This window comes from Trichoderma reesei (assembly GCF_000167675.1).
Source record: "Trichoderma reesei QM6a unplaced genomic scaffold TRIREscaffold_2, whole genome shotgun sequence".
NCBI classification, from domain to species: Eukaryota; Fungi; Ascomycota; class Sordariomycetes; order Hypocreales; family Hypocreaceae; genus Trichoderma; species Trichoderma reesei.
The window spans coordinates 724,355-751,302 of record NW_006711149.1 but is presented as its reverse complement, the minus strand read 5'-3'; the positions used below and the strand labels follow the sequence as shown (position 1 = coordinate 751,302).

The 26,948-nt window shown below is 54.3% G+C and overlaps 5 protein-coding genes across 5 annotated transcripts; 3 read left to right on the top strand and 2 right to left on the bottom strand.

Annotated features, from left to right (window-relative positions):
* The first annotated feature begins 133 nt into the window (after positions 1-133).
* Positions 134-2,202, top strand: TRIREDRAFT_44849 (uncharacterized protein). Its single transcript, XM_006961969.1, has 5 exons — positions 134-324; positions 394-529; positions 597-780; positions 834-1,546; positions 1,611-2,202. Exons 1-5 carry the CDS (start codon positions 253-255, stop codon positions 1,946-1,948), a joined length of 1,443 nt encoding a protein of 480 aa, XP_006962031.1. The 5' UTR covers positions 134-252; the 3' UTR covers positions 1,949-2,202.
* A 118-nt stretch (positions 2,203-2,320) lies between these two features.
* On the bottom strand, positions 2,321-3,917 carry TRIREDRAFT_120110 (uncharacterized protein). Its single transcript, XM_006962062.1, has 3 exons — positions 3,850-3,917; positions 3,486-3,747; positions 2,321-3,335 (listed from the first exon to the last, which is right to left on the bottom strand). The coding sequence occupies exons 1-3, from the start codon at positions 3,860-3,862 to the stop codon at positions 2,483-2,485; spliced, it is 1,128 nt and encodes a 375-aa protein (XP_006962124.1). The 5' UTR covers positions 3,863-3,917; the 3' UTR covers positions 2,321-2,482.
* A 908-nt stretch (positions 3,918-4,825) lies between these two features.
* On the top strand, positions 4,826-6,537 carry TRIREDRAFT_56002 (uncharacterized protein; the record flags this gene model as incomplete). Its single annotated transcript, XM_006962267.1, has 3 exons — positions 4,826-5,230; positions 5,307-5,515; positions 5,574-6,537. The coding sequence occupies 3 exons, from the start codon at positions 4,826-4,828 to the stop codon at positions 6,535-6,537; spliced, it is 1,578 nt and encodes a 525-aa protein (XP_006962329.1).
* A 6,567-nt stretch (positions 6,538-13,104) lies between these two features.
* Positions 13,105-14,502, bottom strand: TRIREDRAFT_28781 (NDT80/PhoG like DNA-binding domain-containing protein; the record flags this gene model as incomplete). The annotated part of the gene is made up of 1 exon (XM_006961934.1): positions 13,105-14,502. A coding segment is annotated over one exon (1,398 nt), but the record flags the coding sequence as incomplete, so codon positions are not given.
* A 10,795-nt stretch (positions 14,503-25,297) lies between these two features.
* TRIREDRAFT_74751 (uncharacterized protein) lies at positions 25,298-26,874 on the top strand (the record flags this gene model as incomplete). The annotated part of the gene is made up of 2 exons (XM_006962266.1): positions 25,298-25,436; positions 25,553-26,874. Exons 1-2 carry the CDS (start codon positions 25,352-25,354, stop codon positions 26,872-26,874), a joined length of 1,407 nt encoding a protein of 468 aa, XP_006962328.1. The 5' UTR covers positions 25,298-25,351.
* Positions 26,875-26,948: the final 74 nt, after the last annotated feature.

The following is a 26,948-nucleotide window of genomic DNA, read 5'->3' as shown; positions in this document are numbered from 1 at the left end:
GAATTCGAGGTGGGGAGCGGCGCCAGGCCACAACAGGCCTAGCGGATCCGTTATGCCACTTTACCGCATCGCCAATGCCTGGAGGAGCGTCTCCTTAATAATTATCCCAACATTACCTCGGATTGTGCCGCGATCTCTCATTCCTCGCTTGACACGGTCACTGCATAACCGGGCAGACACGAGACAGCGATCCCCAGGGAAGTCGGAAGGTGTCGTTGGAATCGCGTCAAGCCGCCAGCACCGCCCGCCACGATGAGCGCCCTCGCGTCCAAGCAGCAGTCGCTCAAGATCTTTGAGAAGCTGAAGACGAAGCCAGCGAACAAGGTGCGCAACCACGATCGCGATGATCTCCTCTGGATCCCTGAAACTGACGCGCGCCCATTGGCTTTCTAGATCTGCTTCGACTGCGGACAGAAGAACCCGACCTGGACGTCCGTTCCCTTTGGCATCTACCTGTGCCTCGACTGCTCCTCCAACCACCGTAACCTCGGTGTTCACATTTCCTTTGTGCGGTCGACGAACCTCGATCGTATGTGCCCAGCAAGATGACACTCTGCGCTAGAATCTCGATCCAGGTCTAACACATCCATATCTAGAGTGGCAATGGGATCAACTCCGAGTAATGAAGGTGGGCGGTAACGAATCCGCAACCAAGTTCTTCCAGCAGAACGGAGGCACCGCGGCCCTGAACAGCAAGGATCCCAAGACCAAATACCAGTCCAACGCAGCCACCAAGTACAAGGAGGAGCTGAAGCGACGCGCCGCCCGCGATGCCCTCGAGTATGCAGATCCCGAACCATTCCGATGGCAACCTCTCTAACCTCGGATGCTAGATACCCCGATGAAGTCGTGATTGAAGCTGTCGAGGGAGATGGTAGCTTCACTCCCGCCGGAGAGCCAGACGACGATTTCTTCTCATCCTGGGACAAGCCCACAATCAAGAAGCCGACGCCTCCCGTATCACGGAATGCGACACCCCCCGTCGTCGGCCGCACACCCTCTCCGTTCCTCAACGCCGGCAACAAGGACGTGCCCCGTGCGGCGTCACCTCTATCCAAGACCGACTCCACCGAGACGAAGCCTGCGGCCAGCAGAATTACCACATCTGCTGCCCTGCGCAAAACGACTACGACGGGCGGTGCCAAGAAGACCAACATTCTCGGTGCGAAGAAGGTGCAGAAGCTGGGCGTCAAGAAGGTCACCGGCGACTTCATCGACTTTGACGAGGCAGAGAAGAAGGCCAAGGAGGAGGCTGAGCGGATCGCCAAGCTCGGTTATGATCCCGAAGCTGAGGAAGAGCCGGCGGCAAAGGCCAGCGCCAGTTCGTCTGCCGCCGCCATCATTTCCCCAACCCCCATCAGCCCGGCACCCAGCTCTCACACACGGCAAAAGTCGAATGCCGAGATGGAGCGGCTGGGAATGGGCATTGGACGGCTGGGGTTCGGCCAGATTGGTGGTGCCAAGGCCGCTGCTTCTTCTGCTGCTTCGGCCAAGAAGAATGCCGGTGGCTTTGGCTCCGTGGGACCCGTGAAAGCGACTGCCGCTGGTGAGTAGTGCTTTGACGCGCCTTGACAGGATTTTGGTTTCATGAAGCTAACAATTGTCTGTAGACGACTCTGAATCGTTTGCCCGCAGCAAGTTTGGCTCTCAAAAGGCCATCTCCTCCGACGAGTACTTTGGCAAGGGCGCCTACGACCCCAATGCTCAGGCCGAAGCCAAGACGCGACTCCAGGGCTTCGAGGGAGCCACGGCCATTTCCTCAAACGCCTACTTTGGACGGGAGGAGGAAGAGGAGGTCGAGGACTATGGCGACCTCGAGTCGGCTGCCAAGGACTTTGTCCGCAAGTTTGGAATCACGGCTGCTGATGATTTGGAAAACCTGACCAATGTGATTGGTGAGGGTGCTAGCAAGCTGCAGAGCGCCATCCGGGCGTATCTCGACAACTAGAAGAACTGCTCAGCAGGTGTTGTCTTGGCGGGTAGCGGCTTTTGGGACATTGGGTCGACAGCTTGCGGTTTTGGATGGCAAAAGGTAACACTGTCGGTCAGTGGCATGACGGAAGAGGTGACGGGAGGCGGAATGCTTCTGGGAGGGATTCACACGGGTGGTAACGGAGTACTCTGAGATGATTGGAAGGGGAATTCTTATATGAGAATGGCGCAAATTGTAATGTGAAAAGTGACTGGCATGGATAGACGGGAGACTTGCCTCTGCCCTTTTCCTCGTTCTTATTCTTTTCTGTTGGCAATAAATGAGATATATTCTTCAACCCTTTTCCTGGTTATTGCAAGTAACACCGTTAGGCACGACACTCTGCTTGATCGATGCGTGGTACTCAATAGGTTGCATGTATATCAACATTTATATGCTATAGTCTACATGACATGACGGACATGGAAATCTTACACAAAACAACCGGGCTTCAATGATCCAAAAAAGAAGCCAAACAATAGAAAAAGACGCACTCATAATACTAAATTCTTACAGCTTAGACGAAGGACCAACAAGCATGCTGTTGCCCTTCCTCAACCAGGCAACGGCATCAGAGACAAACTCGTCCACCACCGCCTTGGCGGGCTTCTGCTCGTTGACGACGGCAGCGGCCTTGCCCATCAAGAAGGGGCGGAACTGCTCGAGGGGATCATCGTCATCGTCGTCGTTGGCGCTCGTCTGGATGCCCTCAATCTTGGGCTTCTCGCCGCCGTTGAGGACCTTGTCCAGGTCGGCCTCGTAGGGGATGACGCCCTTTGCGGCGAGCTCCTTCATCTCCTGCTGGCGGTTGGTCTCCCAGTCGTTGATGTAGGCGTTGTTGCGGACGCGCATGGGGCGGCCGGTGAAGATGATGGTGCGGATGTTGTCATCGTGGCCGGCGGTGCGGACGGCCTCCTTGTGCGACTTGGGGGCGCCGGCCTCGTCCGTCAGGATGAAGCGGGTGCCGACCCAGACGGCGCTGGCGCCCATCATGAGCGCGGCAGCCAGCAGCTGGCCGTTGTGGATGCCGCCGGCGGCAATGACCTGGACGGGCCCGCCGGTCAGGGGCGACTTGTGCTTGCTGCAGATCTCGACGACGGCGGGGATGAGGACCGTCGTGGGGATGTCGCCCGTGTGGCCGCCGCCCTCGCCGCCCTGGGCGCAGATGATGTCGACGCCGACGTCGATGCACTTCTGGACGTGCTTGACGTGGCCAATCATGTTCATGTACAGGATGCCGGCCTTGTGCAGCTTCTCGACAATGGCCTTGGGCGGCACGCCGACGGCGGAGACGAACAGCTTGGCGCCGGACTCGATGATGATGTCGGTGAGCTCGTTGAGCTTGCCCTTGGTGTAGTCGTAGCTGGGAAAGGAAAAAAGGCCCAAAACGTCAGCTTTTCTTGTTCAATATTGCCTGTGATTATTCTCGGGTTCGCCTCGGGTAGCGTGTGTGTCATCGCGAGGAGCATGTGATTTACTACTCTTCTTCTTTCTGCGGAGGGGCTCGGCTTACTTGGTCTTACGGGCGCTGCCACCGACCTGGGGGATAAGCAGGTCGACGCCAAAGGGGGCGTTCTTGTCGTTGAGGTAGCTCTTGAGCTCGGCAATCTGCTCCTTGAGCATCTCGGGGGTGTAGCCGACACCGCCAATGACGCCCATGCCGCCGGCGTTGGTGACGGCCGCGGCCAGCTTGGGGCCGGCGGCGACGTTCATGCCGGCCAGCAGGATGGGGTGGTTGATCTTGAAAAGATCGGTGATGGGCGTTCGGATCTGCTCTGTTGTGCATTGTTAGCCATCTCTCCGAGTTTGATCCAGGCTTCGGAGGTCGCGTAACACAAGATTTTTGGACGCGACAATCACGGACAGGGAAAACTTACGAGGGGAAGCCATTGTGACGGTGGTGATTCTGCAGCAACAGGATTCGGGTATCAAAGGAGGAGACGGGCTGCAGCGATAGGACAAGGAGGAGAAGAAGAAGAAGAAGAGGAGAGGAGTGGTATGGAGAAAAGGGAGGAGAGAGGAGGAAAGGGCAGCAGACGACGCAGGTTAATAATGAGAATTTAGCATCTGATGAGCCGAGAGGGGAGCGTCGGAGGCAGATGCATTTTCCAAACATGGCCGTCAGTTGACCCTGACGAGCCGAGGCTTGCGTGAGCCGCTACGGCCGGAGAGGGCTTAGCGCCGCGATGGTCGGCTGTGGAGTTCTGGGGAAAGATGCCGAGGTGTCGGGCTTAGTCAGCGTGAATCTGGAGAGTCTCGAGGATGAGAATGAGGATGAGGTGAAGATGCTGCTGGCAGGTCATCATACATGTGTTGATTCGTTCTCGTCGAGGCCCAAGATTTGGTAAGATGGGTGGTGTCATTGCGAGTGAGCACATGTGAAATATCGACTATTATTATGACCGCAGCTTCACATCACATACTTACGCACGTCTCAGTGCTGACAAGCCTCATGTCGCGGCTCAGCATGATGTGATCAGCAACAAGCAGCCGCCGTGAAAGCCGAATTGACTGCGGGAGACCGGAGAAATTTCATCTGCAATTTACCCCCAGATTTGCGGAGATGGTTGATTCGATAGTCGGCATCTACTAAATGGCCAGCCGAGGCAACCCTTCATCCAGATGCTTGCCTGGCGTCTTTCTGTGCCTCTTTCTAGAAGCGCAGAAATACAGTACTAGTAGGATGCATGAAGATAGTGTGACCCACTTTGCAGGGTAGTCGTAGATTGATCTGATAATCGGAAAAACCTCGACCTCAAGAGGATCGATATCGTAAGCTTCAGCTTCGGAAGATTCCCCCCAACAACTTCCATTGAGCCTCTTGTATGATCTGATCGGCTGCATATTGAAGAGATGAGGTTCTCTTTGCATCATGGCCACATAAAACAGGGCCTGCGCAGCTCTGGGGCGCGCAACTTCCACTCATCGTCACGATGCTTCCCGTCCACTCAGTCCCTCTTCACCACCATCCTGCATCGACCGCGATCTCGGGCCTCGCACGAGAGCTCATCGTTACACGCATGCGGAACCACACCTTCTCGGTCTCACTCAGGATGTGGTTGCCGCCCGGCCGCAAGCCAAACGAAGACCGCCTACATCGCTCTCGGGAGCAACCTCGGAGACCGCATATCCGAGATCGAAAAGGCGTGCAATGAGATGAACAGGCGGGGCATCCGCGTTAAGCGGACAAGCAGTCTCTGGGAAACCGAGCCCATGTATGTGACGGACCAGGACCGCTTCCTCAATGGTGCTTGCGAGGTGGGCAATCTGTGACTTCTCATGCCACTAAACGACGACTTGCTTACAACGTGTGATGTGGCTCATACATACATAGGTTGAGACTGAACTGGAACCCCTAAAGCTGCTGGATGAGCTACAAGCCATTGAGCGGGATATGGGCCGAAAGAAACTCATTGACAAAGGCCCGCGGAACATTGACCTGGATATCTTGATCTATGGGGATGAAAAGGTTGAGAACGAGAGACTCAACGTGCCTCACATCGGCATACCCGAGCGCGAGTTTGTTCTGAGGCCCCTAGCAGAGTGAGGCTCAAGATTTTCCTGAAGATCTATTGCAAATCACTGACTTTTAATATGTTAGATTGATCCCGTCAAAACCTCTTTATGCATCGCAACCGTGGAAGCTCGTTCAAGACTATCTCAATGACCTTACTCCTGGCGAACCTCTAGCATCCATTACTCCGATATCATCCACACTACCACCACTTACGCCTCTCGTACACAACAGAAAGACCAATGTCATGGGAATTCTAAACATGACGCCTGATTCATTCTCCGACGGTGGACGTCACAGCATGGAAAGCCTGTCAAACACCGTCAAAGACCTGGTCCGCAACGGAGCCTCCATCATCGATGTGGGCGGACAGTCGACGGCCCCTGGCCGCCCCGAGGTCTCGGCAGAAGAAGAAGTTGCTCGAGTGGTGCCCGCCATCGAGCTCATACGGTCTCTGCCAGAAACTCGCCATGTTGCCATCAGCGTCGACACCTATCGCGCCTCAGTCGCCGAACAGGCCATTGCCGTGGGAGCCGACATTGTCAACGACGTCTCCGCCGGACTGCTAGACGCCGACATGCTACCGACCGTCGGAAGGCTGGGCAAGACGATTTGCCTGATGCACATGCGCGGCAACCCGCAGACCATGACGAAGCTCACCTCGTATCCAGACGGCCTGGTGCCGACCGTTGCCGCCGAGCTTCTCGCGCGGGTGGCCGCAGCTGAAGCAGCAGGCATCCGAAGATGGCGCATCATCCTCGATCCAGGCATCGGATTCGCCAAGACGGGCGCTCAAAACTTGGAGCTGCTGCGGCGACTGGAGGAGCTCCGGGCTTGGCCTGGCTTGCAGGGCCTGCCGTGGCTCGTTGGGACGAGTCGCAAGAGCTTCATTGGCAAGATTACGGGCGTGGAAGAGGCCTCGCAGAGGGCTTGGGGCACGGCGGCAACGGTGGCGGCGGCGGTTCAGGGGGGAGCGGATGTCATACGTGTTCACGATGTTCGCGAAATGGCCTTGGTGGCTACCATGTCTGATGCCATATGGAGGGCTTGAGCCTGAGACGGGGTCTCGACCGATTACGGGACGGAGCCTTCGATCCTCACCACTTCTTGGCTCATTGACATCTTGCGTCCATCTCTCCCTTTCCACCTCTGTCGCCGGTTGTCGTTGTTCCGCCTCATTCAACACCCCCCTCCATCATTCCTACATCCTTTTACTGCCCACCGGCCCCTTCGGTCAGATACGAACTGAAAAGGCAAATTGAAAATGACGCAAGGAGGACACCAAGCCAGCTGAGCACGCCTTCATGGCTTCATGGCTGGGCAGCAGCAGCAGCAGGCTGCAGAGAATGCTCCCGAATCATCTAAACCTGGGCTATCTCGCATCCATCTCCACTGGCCTCTAGACGCGGCCTCATTTTCTCTTCTATTTATGTTTCCAACGGGCAAAATACCTGACCTGCCTCACCGAACAGTCCGCAAACTTTCCCAGTCGCGTCCTTTTCGGACACTTTTTTGCGAAACCGAAATCCTTTCCCTCTCTCTTCCTCTCCCCGGGGGTGGCCACCTTTGATCCCTAGCCTGTGTGACAACACAGCAGAGAAGGCAACTTGCAAGAAAAGAAAAAAAACCTCCCTTCTTCTTGCCTGCCTGCATTCAAAGATGCACCGTCGATCACCGGTGTAGGCTTGCAGTTTGTGCCACCCCAGATACGAGAGCTTATTAGCTGGGACACAGGTTTTTTTTTTCTTTCTTTCGGAAGCCGTGTTGTTCTCTGTCGGGGCCCATGGGCGGTATCACTTAGATTTGGTGTCACCTTCGCGTTGGGCCGGAATCGTATGCCGGTCATGTCTCGACGCGTGCGTTGTTTCTCCTCGGCTTCCTCTCCGTTATCGTCCTCTTCCTTCCTTTTGCTTGTTTGTAGTAGTAGTATGTGGATGGACGAGCCAGACATTTCGAATGGCGCCATCTCTTAGGAGCAACCACACCTCTCACGGCGTACAAGATTCGCTTTGAAAGCAGAGGAGGAGAAAAAAACAAAAGGAACCACAAAAAACCCCAGCACAGCCATCAAGCGAAAACAGCCCCCCTTGTCAAGACCGGTCTCTGTACAGCTACCACACCATCACCGGGCAGCTACAAGAATGATACTTGCTGAGAGACAGAGACCCCTTTCCGACCTTGTCTCCTCTGCCTTCACGCCCATCCTTCACCCAGCGGAACATGCACGGTTGTGCATGCAGGGTCGCAACACGTGGATTCGGGTTACCCAACGGTAGGGTTGCACCAAGCGAGTCATGCTATATGATACTACAGGTGTGTGTATCTTTTTTCGGATGAGAAACGTCAAGCGGACCGAGTACCGAAGAGGAGATTCCATGTACTGGGAACAGAAAAGCGTGTAATGTAGGAGAAGAGGGAGGGGAGTGAAGCGAGTTTTCTTGCAGGACGCATAGGCGATGGTGGACATAACTACTAATGAGGAGTCAACGCACCGCCGCAAAGGCAAAGCGCAGTATGTTTTACTGATATGACAGCTCGTTCCCTGTTGTTCGGCTGCTCTTGTGTTTCTGTCCATCAGTTTTTGCTTGCCTGTGATCCTTACCACACCATAGATGCCCTCCCCCCATCAGCTCTGAAATCTCCGTAGATCAACTGCTGTGAAACTTGAATTCGCGGGCAGACGTAACAACAGCAGAGAGCTTACTGTACTCGTAGGGCTGATCAATCAAGAATCACAAAACCTTGTTTAGCGGCTTAGGATAAAAGAAAACAGGAACATGAGATGAGATGAGGGATTCCTTGAGTTGTTGGCGTCAGCGCAGACAAAGATCTTTACCGGCACTTAAAGGGGCTGGGCTGTGGGCGGCTCTCAGGGCCCATGAAACATGGGAACAGACGGACGTCTGATTGATTTTTAGGTGGCCTTGCTTACCCCCTACCGAGTATCTATTACATCGTTCGACACCGTGAACACGGCGTAATTCTGGACCTTGAGGCGCTCGGGGGGTCGGGTGTGCAGGGCACGGTCCTCATGACATAGAATCGAGCCCGAAAATGACCCTTCTTCAGCCGCCATTCAACGACCTAGCCGCCGCTATACATTGATTGTATTCTGTACGGACGAATACATCACTACAACTACTACCTATTCCATGTTTCAATCCCTCATTCCTGTACTTGCTTGTCCTCACTGCTGACGTTGCAATCGCTCCACGCCCACATTCACGCTCTCGTCTCTCTCTCTCTCTCCTATTTTTCATCTCGGATCCCGGCCTCAACTCCCCCGGATTGGTCTTCCGCGGGACCCCGGTTTGGCCGTGGACCCCTGAAATGTCACTCCGTGCGCAAAGTGGACATGATGCGCGAATGGAGTCAGCCAGGTTGAGCATGCAAGCATGGATGGATATGTATGTATGTATGTATGTAAGTGTATATATCTGTATGTAAATGTACGTGAGTGTGTGAATTTCATGTATATACATTTCTCGTAATGGGGGCTTTTGGCAACCATGCTGCTGCTGCTGCTGCGTGGCTGTCATCATGGTTGTTGCTGAGCGGGCCACTTCTTGCAGGATTCTAGATCAGCCTCTTTCTGCCTCATGTACACTTGTTCCTATCTCCTCATTTGTTTTCTCCCAGCCGGGGAGGGGGTGTGTCCTAAACATACGCCTTCATGTATCAACAGCTCCAAGGTGACGCCACCGGCGTGGGGGTTCTCACCAAATCGAGCTCGGCCTGAAGCTCCCCGTAGGCAGGGAGGAAATGGGCTGAAAGGGGGGGGGGGGGGGGGGGGGGGGGGGTTTGGCATATACACGCAGCAACACGGAGGGTACAAAAGCTACATAGATATTCAAGACGCTGAGGCCTATGGTACCTTGCACTTCACGGCCTACTTCACGGCCAGGAAGCCCTCGAAAAGCCCATCATCAGTGCATTGCACGCCCCCTTTTGTATTCACATAGACACGAACCACATTGACCGGAGAGTTTCTTTCTCCTTGAGGCCAAGTATATGGACTCCAGCATCGGTCGAACCTCTTCTGGTAACACCGATCGCGCCGGAAAGCTGCAACCTGCCGTATCGGTACTCTTGGGAGGTGGGAAGGGGATGATTCTTTGAATGAGGTCGATGTGACCGTCTTATTGCCACGACCACAACATTGCAGCGCACAACCGCCGAGCTGAAGCACAGCGTGAACTGAAAGGCACTCCTCAATCGCGAGTGAAGAAAAAAAAAAACACCCTCATTTTTGTTCTCTCTTTTCTCTCAGCAGCCCCATCGCGTGGCATCGTATGCGCTCCATTCCCCCTTATCGCCAGAGTCCTGTCCTAGTCCTTTGACGGGATTCTTCCCAAATCTCACAAGGAGACTGACCGGAATATGCATCCAGGGGGGGGGGGGGGCGAGATCATGTTGTGCAGCATCAGCTCAAGGTCGTGTCACTCATGTTTTGTCCGAGTCCACGGCCTGTTGCTGCGGCCTCACACCGCGCGCTTGGCGGCAACTCTGCTTCCACCAAGCTTGTGATCGCAGCTCAACCTCCTTTTCCTGTGCGTCTCGTCCGTGAAACAGAAAGAAAGGAGCCGTCGAGGGATCTCTTTCGCCGTAATCGCTGGAAACTTGGACTGCATGGCCGATGGGACCGTTCCTAACATGACGTCTTCTCCTGCGTCAGAGGGGAATCAAAAACGCTCAATCATCCGATATGCGCAATGGCCAACTTGCAGTCTTGAAAAGCGCCTTTGCGTCAGAAGCGGATAATGATCATGTTGCGGACGGCGAGATCATGGCCAAATTCCACCTCGTACCTGTAGTAGCTTCGGGCGTTTAAGCAGTGTCTCGCCAAAGTATCATGGGCCGCTGACCGGTGTATACGCGCCGCAGCAAACAACTCACGCATGAGTTTTGAGGCGCAAAGAAAGGAGAAAAGAAGAGAAGAGAACGAGAGGGAGCGCCGGAGATGGCTCGATTGATTGCAAGGGCCCTCTCCTCGACTGCGCGCGTACAACTAACTACATGAGGCAAGGCGAGTGAGTTGTCCAGCGCTTAAAAACAAACAAAACAGACAGGCAGATAGATCAAGAGAGATATTCGATATGGAGGGAGGACGCAGCACCACTGAGTGTCTCCGTTGAGGCGACAACTTCTCTGACCGGGTACGGTATTGCAAGCGAGATGGGTGTCTAATGCTCGCCTCGCTGCACAGGCTCTCTCTCCCTCCTTCAGCTGCATATTCTATCCACCGCGTGGCTTCGCAGGAAGATGGTACTCATCGTCCCAAGTAGTATCAGAGCCTGCCAAAGACACGCCGTGATCTGGCCCAATCCTACGCATCTTGCGATCCCTGCATCCTATCAGATACAGTATGTTTCCGAGTTACCAATCTGTCTGGTAGTAAAGTCTCCGAGGGAATAGGAGAGAAGGGGGGGAGAAACACGCAAGGCGCCTGGAGCCACGGACGCCACGTTTATAGTGCTGGCAGCAAGCAAAGAAGCAAACTGCAGCAGAGTAGGTGGCATCTTCCTTGTCCAGTGGTAATCTTGTTGACGCCATTCTTCCTCGCCAGTAGGATGCAGATACGTTTGCAAAGGGACCCTCCCGCAGCCTCGCTCTCGCCGTGAGTCTTTGTGGACAAATCGTTCTCAGATTTCGTTGACCCGGAACGAATAGCGCATCGCCAGGTCTCGGCCATGGGTACCGTAGCATCGAATATCAACCTGACAATGTGTGTAAAGAATGCCACGGCTCGGGGAGAACCCCCCCAGTGTCTTTTATTCCCGCCTGCAGAAGAATATATCAAAAGCGACTAAGCGTGTAAAAGACGTCTCGTCTCGTTGTTTCAGAAAAGTACACATCATGGGCGGCCGACAACATGTCGCTTCTGCGTCGGCATCGTCACCATGCATGCGCCGCAAGTCAAAAGAAGGGGGTCAAGCCCCCGCCCCGCGGCTCTTTCTTGCTGTCTGACCGGTCCTGTCTGACCGGTCAAGGGCATTTGTCGCTCGCTTGCGGCTTCGGCTGATGGGACCGCGGCAGACGCCATGCTTGCATCTCTGCATCAATAGCGTGTAGCTTTGGCGAGAATCACGGAACAGCCACGAGGAAGCCTCGCGCTTGGCCAGTTGTGGACTGCGTCTGCATGTTTATGCTGCGTTAGCATGATGTATGTCATTATACATGGCCCACCCCTTTTCCTGTGCTTCTCTCGTGGCCCCATAGTCGAGCTCGTTGTAACTGCTGCGAGCACTGTCATTCTCCTGTGTATGAAAAGGAAAGGCACCAGAATCTCACCGATAGATGGAACCTCCATTTCAGTGAGAGTGAGAGACCCGGCTGTAGCAAGATCGTTTCAAGATGGGGTGGCACAATGATTCCTCCTCCCAAGCCTCCTGAGCAGCCGTCATCCAAAAGACACATCGGGATCATGATCGAATTCATATTGCATGTCCAAGAAAATATCATTAACCTGTCTGGAAATAAAATCCCATGCGAGAGCGTAAGGGAAGCGCAGTTCGGCCGTGTGTGGCACACAGATATGGAGCGTTCCTTGGCCAATGCGAAGCCCTGCTTCTGCCAGTATGCATGGCCCCCTCCTCTGATTTCCATCAGACCCTGGTACCCGGTGTAACCAAAGTCTGCAGGATCTCACAGCAAGCCGCAATGTCGGCGGAACTCTCCCTAGTGCAGGAAGCAGCAGTATGTGTAGGACGGTATAACGCCGAGCAAGCAGCAACATTCGACGTTCAAGGGAGACAGTAAAGCAGACGAGTCCAAACGAGAAGTATAGTCAAGTAGAGAAGACAAAGCAGGAGAAAACGAAGAGTGCCTTAGCCGACAGTCTTGTAGCTCTGGTACTCTTTGGGTCCTCTCGAAATAAGAAGACAAGCAACGGCCGTTCACAGAAAACGAAGACAAACGAAAGGAGGGCCAAAAGCAGGTATAAGCAGATTAATCAAAGCAGCCAAGAATTACATGGGAAAACAACCATAGTAGTAGATGATAGCAAAAGAAAGAGGGAAGACAAAAACAAATGAAAATACAGATTTGGGGGGTGCGTCGTGAAACCTCGAATCCTCGAACATTGTCGTTCCTAGTCCTGCTTGTCCCAAGCGTTGCCGTTTTCTCAGCCCAATGATCACCGCGAGATGCTAGAGAGCATGACTCTATTTTCCAAGGGAAAAAAGGGAAATAAAAGAACAAAAATGGAAAGGGGGAGGGGGGGGGGGGGGGGGGGGGGGGGGTGGGTTGACAACAAAAGAAAATGAACATGCAATTCTTCTTTTCCACAGGCCGTAGCATTCATTTATGTGTCCTGGATTGCCGCAGCCATGCAGCTATCGACATGAGCCCTGCGGCCTGTCCAGTCACGTATAGTTCCGTATGAACTCCCGTATTGTTCCCGAAATCGTTCCCAAATCAAGTGCCGCTTTTTATTGCCTGATTTCTAAACCATCCTTTTGCAAGCAATTTCTTTCCGTAAGTTTTTTTTGCCGAGGAGATGCGTTCTGTCTGTTTTTCTCCCTTGGGTTTCCCATCACTTCTTGGGCCATATTTGCCCCTGATCCGTGCAGAGCAAGTCCAGGCGCTTCGCCTATCGCCAAGATCACAATGTCAAGCTTGTGCTGGGAGAGGACAGGATGGTAGGGTAGTAACCTCCCGAGGTAGTTCTAGCTTCAAACGGTGCCGGTGGACGACGACTCTCTCCCAGCGGCGGCTGGAAGACGCGAGGCGTTATATCATACTCGCTCTTCACCTTCGTGTCGGTTGACGATTGCGCCGGCGGGGTCTCATGATCATTGCGCGAGGCAAACATATCGAGGGGCCGAGACTGTGAGCCGTCGTACATGGATCCAGGGTAGTATAAGTAGCCCTTGTTGTGGCCAAGCGACTTATCATCCTCGGAAGCCATGTTGCTTTCGGCAGGAACGTCATGGCTCCTGGGTGTCCCGTACACCGAGCCTCTCGGATCGTAGGAACCGTTGTACGTGCTGCTCCCCCCAAGCAGACCCGAGTGAGAAAAATCCGAGATTCCCAGGGCCCCGTAGCTTCCAAGAGTCCCCGAGGATCCTCCTGGACCACCACTGTGGCTGCGTCGCTTTTCGCTCTGATAATGGCCAGGGGAGCGGCCACGGACAATCATCTTCTCCGACTTTCTGTACGCAATCTTGACGAACTTGTCGGCGCTGGACGAGCCCAGGTCAGCCCACAGCTCAACCATGAGGTGATAGTACTGCTGCGCAGCCCTCCGTTTGCCATTGTTCTGAGTAGCCTGCTTGAACTGGATGCGCTCAAACGTATGCTCAGTCGGGGGTTGGCCGCCTCCTTGGCCGCCGTAGCCATCTTGGTACACTGCCCTGGCACCGGATGCGCTCGTATTGTCGTTGTACATGCCAACATGGTGCGACGGCACCGAGTTCTTGGGCAGCAGCAGAACCTTCTCAGGTTTGGAGGTGGGACCCTTGTCCCTCTTGGGGGTGTGCTGGACAAGCTCGATGGTCTGCTGGTCATTGTCTGCCACGACGGCAGATATTGACATGTAGAGCCCGTAGACTTGATAGGGTTGGGAAGACCCTTGGGGAATAAAATGCACGATAGTGCCCGGGTAGTGTGGTTGGAGCGAGTATGAGCACGCGCAGGTCATGTAGTTGCGGCGGTAGCAAGTCCACTCGCCCTCGGCTAGGAAGAACCCCTTGTCGACTGTGCCGGTGATATCAATCTTGATGGGCGTCCCAGTTTCATACTGGAGAGAGCCGGAAGTCTGGACAGACATGAGGGGAGGCACTGCAGTTGCGGAGGGTCTGTTTTGGAACTGGCCAGCTTCCATCCTCCCGGCCGGAGCGACATAGGAGTTGAGTGGGCTATGGTCTGGCGACAGTGGCACGCGGCGCACATGCACGCCCGGAAATGACGGAGACCTGACAGGATGCTCCGAAGCCCTTCGAAATGAGGGAGTGGTGGTAGAGTATTGCTCTCTGGTGCTTACTTGAGCTGCCAGATGCGGCAATACAGTGTTGCGGTGCTGCTGATGAGCCTGCGCCATACCAGTTGAGGGCGCGGTGCTGTTGTAACTGCATCAACTGTTAAAAAATTGGTCATGTATACTTCGTATAATAATACGATTTATCCCCGACAGCAATCCTTTTGCACGCAACAACGCTGCCGCTACCAATGTCACGCACTATGGGTCCCTGGAATCACTTACTTGGAGTTCAGGCGAGACCTGACATCTAATCCCTGGAATACTTGAGATACCGGCTGGTAGAAGGCACCGTTGTCTTGAGGGTACTGTGTGGTTGCGGCGAGAGCCGTAGGGTAGAGACTGAGAAGTGCTGGGGGTTGCGAAGGCTCTATTGCCAGAGCCGACGTATTGGCTTCTTGCGTGTACCTAGACGTTGGCCGTTAGGGACACAATGCTTGACGACAATATTTGGAATAGAAGAGGGCGAAGAGAAGGAGGAAGGGGGTTTCTCCTCTGAGCATATGGTGAAATGATCAAAGGTTATTGACAAAGGGCACATGGGCAGAAAGGGCAAAACAACAAGTAATGAAAAAGAAGAGGCCAATTTGATGGACCAGCATGTCGAGTAGTACAACCAAGCCGGAAGGTCTGGTTATACCTGCTGCCAGCATGGATGGTGGCACAGGCCCAATGCACGACTCCATATTGCGGCCAGCGGCAAAGGACCTGTGTGAGCACAAGTTCAAGGTGCAACCTCAAGTGCCAGAGAAGAGGCCTGCGGGCTCCATCGCAGGTAAATTAAGTAAGGACAGAATTTTCCGGATGGGCAGCAGTCCTCAAGCCGGGGGAATATGGGTGGACCAACAAGCGTGATGGAAAAGTTTTGGTTGTGTGGTAGGCAAGACTCACCTCATGTCGCCTGGCTGGGAGTGTATATCGAGATAGTCCAGCTCCGCGCAAGCTGGTGGCGAAGAGTCGTAGTCCTAGAGTAGGAAGACACATTAGTATTCAAGTCCTGATCAGACATCTAGATGTATGCATATATATAGACGTTTTTGTTTTCGAAGCATGATGCGAGCGGGTAAGAGGGGGAAAGCTCCGGGCCAGGCTTCGAAGTTTGCTTCTGATACGATGCCGCATTTCCATCAGCCACAAGCAAAGCGTCCTCGAAAACACAATAAGACCCTCTTGAGTAGAGGCCTAGATGCGATAGAGACAATACATTAGTACCTATGTTGTTGCTCTTGGCGTTGAAACGAGGACATTAGATCATGGGGGGGGGGGGGGTGCGTTGATGGCACCGCGTTTGGAGCATGAGGTACGGGTACGCTATCGGTACTTTGAGATACTTCTCGGTTTCCGTGCAGTACTCGGAAGCAGTACGATGACAGTAAAAACATCGGAAGCAGAATGTCAGGCAGTGCTGGGGGGGGGGGGGGGGGGGACGTGGATGGAGGGTCCTGCTGGTTACACAGAAACAAAAAACCAGTCGTGGGAGGGAGGGGGGGTCTGCATCCGACTTGTGTCTTGTGCATACGGTAAGGTGCTGAATTCGCCCATGGCAAAGATCTTACGACAACTGATAGCGATGTCGAGGATCCCTTTGCACACCCCTCCTCTTTACATCCTTGAATAGCTTGACAAGGGTGCGCAAAATGCGGCGCCGCACATGTGTGTGTGTGAAATAGCAGCGACTCTGACAGGGGAGCGAGTGCGAGTCTATGACAAAAGAACTGCATGCCCAGTTGAACGTACCTCGTCATGAAATAAGCTGCCAGATCGGCTCGTGTACGGTGCTGATAGAACATCCATTTCTCTTGGAAATGGCAAATCGCCAGCATTTGAAGCTCGGCTTTGCCACTTCCTCACTCTGATTTGCTGCTTGGGGCACGAAGGGCTTTGTGCAAGGAAAGTAAAAGGGAGAGTGAGAAGGGGAGAGGGGGGGAGGGGGGGATAAATCGAGAGCGAGAGACTGGGGATACCTTCTGCTGCTGAGAATGCATACGTTGATATTCCCGGCGGAAATGGATCACCGCGAACCAGGTCCGAAATTCGGCTAAGAAGGCTGAAGGAATGTGGAAGCCGTCGTGATCGAGGCGCGATTGAAATAGCGACAGCCGGGCAGCCTGAGCTCCTCGAGACTATTGCCGCTAGAACAGAACCAAATGGAATCGTATCCGTATCGGAAGGCTTCAGTCTCAATCCTTCGTGTATGTTGTCGGCGAGCCTCAGAAGTTCGATTCTTCGGTTTATATGATTCTCGATATGGCTTCAGAGATGATCAGCAACATAGCTCCACGAAATTCAGGGACATGCTGTATTCTGCAAGGCAGATCGGCGGATCGTGAACAATGAGGAGCACTCACCAGCTAGCAACCAGATGATAGCAAAAGACAAGCAGGAGAAAGGGCTTGTCGAAAGCACGACTCGGGAGGGGAACTGCTACGGTGATTAGCCTCTTGAGCCAATGGAATCAGACTTCTGCCCGTGAGTTCGCCGTAGTAGCCGTGTATAAGTAGAAGAAGCCCGACACATTAGGTGTAGTTACAGCTTCACGAGCGTTGTGAGCCCATTCAGTTGGACGGTGCTGTGATTGTCATGCAGCCATTGCAGAAGAACGAAAACGAGGGTGAAGGGAGAAGACTCACCGGGTATTAGCTTTGATTACCTGGGGTCCTCAATGGTCGAGGCAAATTCGTTGTCTATCTCTGCTTCTTGAAGAATAGAGGTACACTATTCGCCCAAGAAGTTGTATGAATGGCGGCAACGGCGTGGGAACTGGTCGGGTGTGGATGATGGACAGCAACTTTGGGGGTGACAGTGCCCCGACGTGGTCGAGATGGGGGGGTCGCCAGGTGATTCGACGAAAGTGAATCCAAGACGAGAGACGATGTGAAGGTCAGCCGTTGTGAGGTAGTTGACAATTGCCACAAGATGAAAAGAAAGAGGAAGGGGAGACGAGTCAGGATGAGCGTTTACAAGGTTTTATAAACGCAGCTGGGAAGGGGTCAAATAGAGAGTCCGAGTTTGGAGACTGGATCAGGCTGGGTAGCTTAAAGTAGGCGTCTATCGTGTGGCTGCTAAGACATGGTGTAAGGGCTCAACTGATAATGGTGTGGAGAGCTCGAGAAAACAAGACCTCTCTCCTCACATTCTTTCCCCTCGGCTCTGTCAAGGCGTCTATATCAGAATGCCGACTTGGCTTGGACGAGGCAAGTCGTGTATGTACAAGCTGTGGGCCGTAAGGAAGCATATGACTGGCTCTTGTGGGAATGAATGTCCTTGAAAGAGCTCACTGGCTGCGTGAAGCTAAGGGGTTCCTCAGTTACAGGACGAAGCAAGAAGCCGCCTGAGTCGGAGAGCCATGCCCGAAGAGCTTCAAGCACCTCGCGACCCCAGCCAAACAGAGACTCTGGATTTCGTCGCGGAACCGGGGAAGCGACCCGTTCCTACTACAGTGAGCATGACCTGGGCATCGACCTCATTTGCGATCAGGTCATGTAGGAGATTTGATGCGTGCTACACAATCCCGGAAGCCCAAGCAACTCGCTTCCATGGCTTGAGAACAGGCGGTTGATCTTGAGCAGAAGGTCCGAAGCGCGCTCTCCAGCTGGCCTCCATTGCGTCAAGGTTGTCAAGTTTGTTTTCCCGGCCCCAGTTCACCTGGAATATGTTGCCTGCTGAGTTGTTCGCGCACACCCCTCCCCCCTTCCAGGGAACTAGACATGCAAGCATCCAGACACCCATGTCTCCGCCTACAATGCGCTCTTGAGTGGACCTCTTGTTGAGAAGGAGATCTTGGCTGGAGGCGTCGACGCCAAGAAACGGGTGAGTGCATGCGATTGCAATTGCATTGACGGAGAGAAGTCGGATCAGCCTCCAACCAGTCAGAGCAATGGCACAAGCCAAGCTCAAGATACACCAAAGCCCCCACGATATGGCCCATGGCTCAAGGTACACAGCTGCTCCCAGTAGTGGTAAACCTGCGACAGCCATCAACTGCCTGGCACACGGCGGTTCCTTGTTATTGTGGAGGACTATCGAGATCGTATATTTAGCCCAGCATCCCGTTTACTTGCATTGTGCCACGTAGTCGGCCTGGCCCAGTCGTCCTAGGGGTCGGCAGATGAACGGAGAGTGTCTCCTCTTTCACATTTGGCGTGGCTTTGGGCCTTGGCTTGCGCCTTGTCTTCGAGTACGAGGTAGATGTACTTGTCTTGTCACTGAACCAGGTACCACAGCTTGGATAGCCATCGCTGTCGAGGTCATGTTGCAGACACGAGAGTCTGAGCACCGCGAATATCATGCCTCCCATATTGCAGATCAAGCAGTTGGCTATCATCAGGCAATCCATATACTGGCACACTTTGAGAGGCTCATGGAGAGGAAGGATGATGACGATGTTGTGTGAGGACCAAAGACCGCAAATTCTTGGCTCGGAAGCCGTGGCCACTACAAACTTTGGGAAAAGGGGCCAGCTTGTCCGCGAAGCGATTGTTTTTAGCACACCAATGGCCACGCATCGGTGGTAATGACCAATGGCGAGACGATCTATCCGAGCAAGTTAGGCTTTGCCGTCTCTGATCAGCCGATCCGAGAACGGAGAGAAGGGAGATGGAGAGGCAAGCAAGGCCTCAGGCTGTAGGCCATCAGGTTCTCTCCAATGGGAGTGTTTTGGCAGCCACGCAGGCACTATTTGTCCGTGTAACTTTCCAATAGACCAGGGAACCGACAGTATATGGGAACGAAGTCGTTGCGCCCTGCAGAACTGATCAAATGCTTGAAGGAGGGAAGGGATCTAGGCACATAGATGGTGCGCTTAGATGAGAGCAGGGCGCGGCATGATGCCACAAGGCCAGGCTGTGAGATCAAACAAAGCACCAATAGTTGAAACTCAGTCAGAAAATGCCAATGGGGGGCGCTTATAGCTTGGTCGGATCGGCCCGTTGCTGAGAATGATGCAGCAGCTCCAGGGAAACAAGCTATTTGGCGAGGCAAACAGCGCAGCAGACGTGCCAGAAACTTGGGAGCCTTGGGTTGAGCGCCTCTCCAAGGGCAGTTGTAGTGTCCAGTAGAGGACTTCAAATGCCACGGCCATGATGAAGGTGGCCAGACCAGGGCACACGAGAGAGAGATCAGACAGATCTTTGTACGAGGTGACCAATCGCAACTGTGATTCCGCATTTTCCATCTCGATATGTACGGAGCGTGCCAGCCCTTGGTATGGCACTTGGACTGAACAGCTCGTGTGATATCGTTTCCGAGCACAACGCAGCACGCAAAGCCCGTGAATGTTTTGCATTGTTCGCGCCACCCCTTCAGGCCGTGTGAGCCAAAGGCAGCAGCTGTGTGACACAGGATTGGGGGCCGCCTCTGCTTCAACATTGTTGCCAGTCGGGAGGAGGCAACGAGTCACAAACTTCGTACTGCTGCTGTTGTTCTTGCTGCTGATGTTGCTACTGCTGCTGCCGCCGCCGCTATATCGCGTGCTAGAGGCCACAACGCGGAGAGGGTCCCGGCCGTGGCTCAGACCCCAGGTCCCCCATGTCTTGTCACTGCAGCTTCCGTCCACGACCGCGTCCTCGACCGCGTTCTCATTTTCGTCCCTGTCATAATCCCCGTTCCCTGTCGGCCACTCCAGCGAGGCCATCCCAGAGCCAGGCCTAAATCCGGCGAGATTGGAGAGGCCATCCAGGCCCCAGAGCTGCCGGCTGAGAATGCTTGTCTCACGCTCGGGCTTGTGGCGGTTGCTTGAAGCTGTCGCGGCGATTGCTTGCATGCTCATCGGCTGTTCCATATCTCAACCCCAGGCGCTGATTCGCCCGCTTGTCTGTTGTCGCCTCCATCACGCCCAGAGCGCCATATCGTGCTTGCAACCGGTGAGCAGGGGGAAGCTGCGAGAGTGTCCAGAAACTCCAGAGCAGCCAGCAGGGGCTCGGAGCAGAGGCCGACGACCCACGGTGCGCTCCAGGTACCCGGAAGGTGGTCGTTGCAGAGGGGAAGGCAAGGTCACGGAGGTATTCTAGCCTGAGAGACCGTTGTTGAGCCTTGTCCGCCTCATTGGCCACTGCGCGTTTGATGGATTACTCTTCCTGGGGAGTTTCCGTCCTATCCAATGGAGTCGCACGCGATGGACGGGCCCCCATGTCGCTGGATCTAGCCCTGAAAAAGAGCTCGCAGGGCTCCAGCTTCGACGTTGGAAGGGAGCAGATGAGGCTAGCGCTTTGTTGCAGCGCTTCAGCAGGTGAGATGCTCAATGGAACTTGAAGCTGTGTAAAAGTGCACAAGGACGGGACCTGAAGGGCTCTGGCCACAGAGGTCAAAGAGCCGACAGGGGTTCGGGTTGTTGGTATAGGGAGGGGGAGGGAGGACATCTGGAGAAGAGGGGCAGTTGGTTGATCATGGACGGAGAGATGAGGTGTGAGGCATCACCTTGTGGATGCAGTGGGCAGGGCAGGCGCCAGGCGCTCACCGAGATTGGCAGGCACTCGGTGGTACCAGATGATAAGCAGCGCGTGCGGCGAGCTACACCGGGTCGCCTTCGATCTAGACGGGAACGCGAGGTACCCTACACGCAGTCGATGCTGTGCATCATGTACCTGTACCTAGACCAGAGCTCCGAGGTTAAGGTATCGAGACTTCTACCTACTACTAGTAGGTAGGTACCTACCTTACACGTTCCGCAGAGGCAGGAACCATGAAACCATGTTACCTACCTACTTACCAACTACCTACTTATCGACCTGAATTCAAGGCAGGCACCACCTGGGGATTCGTACGTGTACCAGCATACCTCCCGTCTTCATTGAGCCTGCAATGAGTTCTCTTCTACAGTACAGCTGCATCACATAAAAGAATGCACAGCCTCAAGTCATGCAGATATCCAGCATTCGTAGCTACCATCTGCTCAACAGGGACGGCGGCAATGACGAGAACTCAAATCTACGCCCGTAGCAGCACTTCATGATTCGCATCTCGACAAGACGCACTCGCCGCTGCAGCTCGACTCACATTCCTAGAAGGGAGGCAAAGGTCTCGCGATGGCCTCTGGGAGCTGGGCATGGCAAGGTCGGAGAAGCCTCAAGCCTCATGCCTCACGCCCCTGTGTCCAGGCCACCCAACGCAGGCTTCATCAGGAGATAGGAGCTAGTGATGCCATCATCCATGCTCCATGCTCCCGCGGTCGCACACAGACTCGTCGGCCGACATTATCAACGCTGCTCGCTCAGCCTGCTGGTGTGGCCACAGATCCGATCCATGACAAAGTGCCTCTTTCTGGTGATTGCAAGTGAGACAATTTGTTGTAACACCGTATGGTTCTAACATTGGTGCGCCCAACCAGTTTCCTTGACTCCAGTCACCCGGATGCGCTCTCCGGCGGACTACGCACAATTGTGTGCCAGCAGAGACAAGCTGACGCACAACACCCGCACCCGCTCTTCATTTCTGATCCGACCTCGGTTACTTGCTGCCTCTACCGTCCTTCACTGCCTCCTTTCAGCTCCGTCCTTCGGCTCACAGGTGCTGGCAAATGCCGAGCTCTGCCTGACGTCCCAAGTGAAATTGGGCCAAGGCCAGCAGACAGAGGCATCTCTCTGGCAGCCGGTGATGAGTAAGTGACTCCTCATGCCGAAGAATGGCTGCTTAAAGGCCGTCTACTCGGCCACGTTTAATGTTTTCAAGTCTGTCTGCCTTGCTCTCGTGCCGGTTGCTACGTCAGCACCTCAAAGGATCGAGGCCATCCCTCCACAACTTTCCTCCGCCTCCCGGCTACGCACATGATATGATGTGGCCCCCTTTGCAGGGTGGTCCAGGTCGGCAACGTGTTTGGAAAGCATAGGCTATGCCGAGTGATGTTCTTTTCTTATCTTCTTCTAACCCCCCAATGGCCTCCATTGACTACTTTCAGCTACTTCATCTACTGCAGTAACGTAAGGCCCACGATAGCAGGTTAGCAACTCCTACGGCCCCGACTGCACGTGGACACGATTCAAGCATCATTACTGATGAGCAAGTTTCCCATGCCGGGGATATACCCCCCATTCACACACCTTCTAACGCTCAAAGTATGGCTAAGCTGTTATAGGTTACAGGCACCAACCGTTCTTCACTCGCGGGGATCATGCAGCCTGAGAGCAATCCCCTCTTGACGATAGAGTGCCCTGCGGCCAATAGTCCCCTGAAACAAGCCTCCTCACAGATTGTGCCAAGACCAAGCACTCATTGCTCTTCATTTAGCTGCGAGAACCTCGCTGTTCCTGGAGGACGACGGTCGTATTCCATATTGCGACTTGAATCCTTGATAAGGAGGTCACAGTTGATTTGTGGAAAGGAAGACATCCTGATCACAGCCAAGAGTTCCGAAAACGCTTTCTCAGAGGCTCTGGCATTGCAAATGTACAGCAGTGGTCTGCTACCTTGATGTATGCCGTCACTTTCGAAGTGTCATATCATGAAGTTGCTGTATAACGAGCGACTCATGTTCGAAGTCTCGGCTATCACAATATTACCATGTGCTTAAGTTGCTGACTTTGTTTTCACTACTGACCAACAAAGCTAATAATGCTACATGTCCGGCTGGACAAAATCAGACATTCCAAGCTGAAGCGAGGTCGCCTCTTTCTTCTCCCACCTTGCTGCCGGTGGCGCAATTTCTGGCCGCTGTATGTTGGCGCTATGTCGCACATCACTGTCGACAATGCGACAACTTACCCCTTTTCTACATATACACCCGGGGAGGGGCTAAGTCAAAGAAGCTTGGTCGACCAAGACAGCTATATTGCTGCTAGTGTTTGGCTCCTGCGAGGAGATGCCGGGTACGGCGGTGGCGATGCTGTATGGATGCCCTGAAGGGAGAGAACATGGCGATAGCCAGCTGGCGACGGCCGAAGTTTCAAAGATTGCTGTCGGCTATGCCGATCGGTTTTCTGACCATGCCGCAACATGGACACTTTTCATCATACTCATATGTCGAGACATCATTTGACAGCTGGAACATTTCCAGAGCCATTCACGTCACTCAAATCCGTTGATCATCTCCTGACTCCCATGTTTGCTCGCTTCGCGTTACCACATCGGGCTACTTGGCCTCACGGTTCCACGTAGCCGATGAGGCAAGTAATACGATGACCAGCGTTTTACCCCGGGAGTGACGGGACAACTGCCTTCTGGCGTGAGCTGGACCCGGCTCAAGTATACGTTCCCTGCTCCGACTCGACCCTACAGTAAGGCACTCAGCGTCAGGCGTCCATCAAAGTGTTGAGGGGCAAGGTGGTAGCACACGACTAAATTGGCTCACAATGCCCTCCATTCCTGATAGTTCAGCGTTATTTGCTGTCGTCTTTCAAGCAAGGGGAGTGAAGGCAAAAGTACTAGGCGGTGAAGCAGCACCTCAGTGGCCAAGGGCTCAAGGGGAGTGTGCTAAAGGACTGGCTGCTTTCCTCAGCTTCATCATATCGTCATCGAGGCCTCCAGGACAATATGTCGGCTGGCCATCAACGTCAGGATACAGCATTCGGCAGGCAAAGGCACGGCTCCTCTCGACCGGCTTGATAGAATGAAAGGCATCCAAGCCCCTCAAGCCAATTCTACGGAAAGTATATGCCACCCTCCGGGCCTGAGAAGCTCTGTGGTACTTGCCCAAACAGCCAAAGCTTTGAGATGACGCGCAGGTGCTGCAAACTTTACGTTGGACAACTTGGAGCCGTGTTTGCTTGGGCATTATCGGTAGGCAGTCACTATAGCTGAGCCCATTGCAACATCGACAGGCCTCATAATCTCTTCTGGTGGCTGTTCCAGACCAAAGATGCCGATGGAGTGCGCATATATTGGCGTATACTACATCGACGAAGGTTGATACTCGGCCCCAGTCGACGAACGGTACCGGAAAAGAAGGAAGCTGTATAAGATACACGGCATGATAGGGAGGTCGAGTGGCGGTTTGGGGGCTCAAACGCGGCTGTTGATAGAATCAACATCCAGACTTGCTCGGATATCTGCAAGAAACTGGGCACAGAGTGGTGGAAGCCGTGAGAGCAGCCAAGAAGCACAAGAGTCTTGGATGCATAATCTCCTCCTTTGATACCAGGGCAGCTTGTGGGATCGAAATCGCCACGTTGCAGCTGGAGGCTGACTCCACAGAGAATACGGAGCGAACATGCGTGGTTCCTTGTTGCCAAGGTCCGAAGAGCAGATGCGGGAAGCGCGGGAAGCAGCTGTGGCTTTGTTCTCATGACTTGTGAATCCGAGGGGCCCTTGGCTGCTGAAGCAATGCCACTCAGTCTTGAGATTCCGCACGCGTCGACGAGGGCTATCCCGGCCAGGGCTGAGAGGTAGAAGCGACAACACATGGCATCGTGGGAGGTAAAGCAGCCGTACGGCAACCCGTCATGTACAGGGATGAGCAGCACGGCCTTGAGAAGACACAACCACTTAGGACAGGATTTCTGTTGGACTTCTAGACCCGTGGTGGCGCATGCAGGCAGCCGGGCTTGCTTCATGAAGAGCAAGCAGCAGCCGGTCAGTCTTTGCACGCGGAGGAGGCGAGAATGGTTGCCCGTCTCCTCGTTTCCCCCCTTTCCCTCCATCGGAGTGTCGTCCGTTTAAGACGAAGACACCTACTACTTTGGTGCTGCTACTAGTTGCAGTATCTTACCTCATGATGGAGGTGGCGGAACAGGGGGGGCCAAAGCGCATTGGACGAAGCGGGCCTAGCCCGGCCTTGTGGCTCACTCAAGGCTTCGGCCAGCGGGGCTTTGCCAGGTTTCAAACGACGGCTGGAGCCTGGAGTCGAGTCATCGTTGTTGGTAAAGGGCACTGAATAGTGAGTATATGAGCGGTTCGCAACTCGCGACCTGGTTCCTGCAAGCTTCCGGTAACACAAACACGTTGCCCTGGCTTTCCTGGCATGCCTAAGAAAAGGCAGCATCTCAAGCCTTTCAAGCCAGCGTCGACGGCATCTCCGACGTCCGGGTCTTCGTCCAACGCAGCTGGTGAGTTTGTGTCGGCTGCCCTCATGCCCCAAGCCTCATGTGCTCTCGATCCGAGTGCCCGCTGAGCTCTATGCCGGGCTGTTGACGGATACGGATACTGACCGCCGTTTTCACAGGCAAGGCTCCGAGAAGCGTCAACGAGCTTCTGGCCAGCTTGCGGCACGCCTCTCTGGATCCATCTGCACCGCGACAACTGCCCCCCGTAACACCGTCTGTGCCGCCAGCCCTCAGGGAGATACTGCAGATCCCAGACACTCCAGTCCCCGCACCCAGGCGGCAGCACAGGCAGAGGCTGGACAACAATGGCCGCCGCCTTCCAGCTGGCCCCCCTCCCCCGCGAAGCTGGGTTGCTTCCAGGAGCGGTGCTACACATCCTCAGGGTCAACCGTCGCGGTCGACCGTGAACCGGTGTGGTCTTGTTGACTCGGCCTTGCCAGGCACCTACCTGCCCGCTTCGCGGAGTCTTATCGACATTATCCTAAGGCGAATTGCTGTCGACTGGGACATCCACCGCGTGTATCACCAGCACTATCTGTTTTATATACCTGCGCATCTGAAATCTGCCCTCATTCGATGGATTGGCATTGCGAGCCCGGGAGGCTTGTCGGCAGAAGACCTCAGACTAATATTGCTCCCCTCTCCAGACGACCTGGAGGAAGCGGAAGATGATGAACTGTCCGAGTACCACTCCGAGAATCAGATCGCCGTCAACCCAGAGGTCAATTACCTGGACTTGTCGGGTGCTCTGGGCCGTTCTCTGACCCTCAAGGAGGTATCCGACCTCCTGTTTCCATCAAAGAAGCAAGATAATGCGAGTGAGCCGCAGGAATCCTGGGAAGAGAGCGAGAGCATCCCTAGCCCTCCGCGCGCGCTTTTACCCAACCTGACGCATTTGTCGCTCGCTCTCGACCCCCAGCTAGCCTCGGAAGCCTCGTGGAGGCAGCTGCTGTCCCTGTCGTCGAAGCTCACTACCGTCACTCACTTGAGCCTCGCCTACTGGCCCGATCCGACCCTTACGCCACGAGCCCGCCGCTCCACTGTGGCCACGCCGCAGGGCCAGAGTATTGCGTACGGAGGGACAAGTTACTATTCTCACTCCATCGATCATGATTGGAGCGAGGCTCTCTTGGTGCTCAAGATGCTCAGCAGGAACCTCTACGCGCTAGAATTTCTTGATCTCACTGGATGCGCTCCGTGGTTCAAGGCCCTGATGCTGCAATCGGACCATGATCATGTGGACTGGGTCGGAGCATGGGGCAAAGTGACGCTTCTCCGGATACTCACTGGGTGGACACCCGGAGAGGACGCTCTTCCTTCTGAGCTAATGGCTTACCGAGAGGCTATAGATGTGGCCGCTAGTGTTGAGAAGTATATCAGGGTTATGCGGGCAGGAAAAGGGAGGATCATCACGGTGGAAAGGAACAGGCTGGATACATGAAAAGTGCTGTAATTATACGTAGACATAGGCATCGCGTGCTTCCACCTTGTCTATTTCTTGTCTCTACCAGGTTG

Bases quoted from the DNA above. Each gene is read 5' to 3' on its own strand.
- TRIREDRAFT_44849 (XM_006961969.1), top strand. From the start codon at position 253: ATGAGCGCCCTCGCGTCCAAGCAGCAGTCGCTCAAGATCTTTGAGAAG. The intron at 530-596 runs GTATGTGCCCAG...ATCCATATCTAG, and splicing joins GCGGTCGACGAACCTCGATC to AGTGGCAATGGGATCAACTC. The intron at 781-833 runs GTATGCAGATCC...CTCGGATGCTAG, and splicing joins GCCGCCCGCGATGCCCTCGA to ATACCCCGATGAAGTCGTGA.
- TRIREDRAFT_120110 (XM_006962062.1), bottom strand. The intron at 3,336-3,485 runs GTAAGCCGAGCC...TTCCTTTCCCAG, and splicing joins GGCAGCGCCCGTAAGACCAA to CTACGACTACACCAAGGGCA.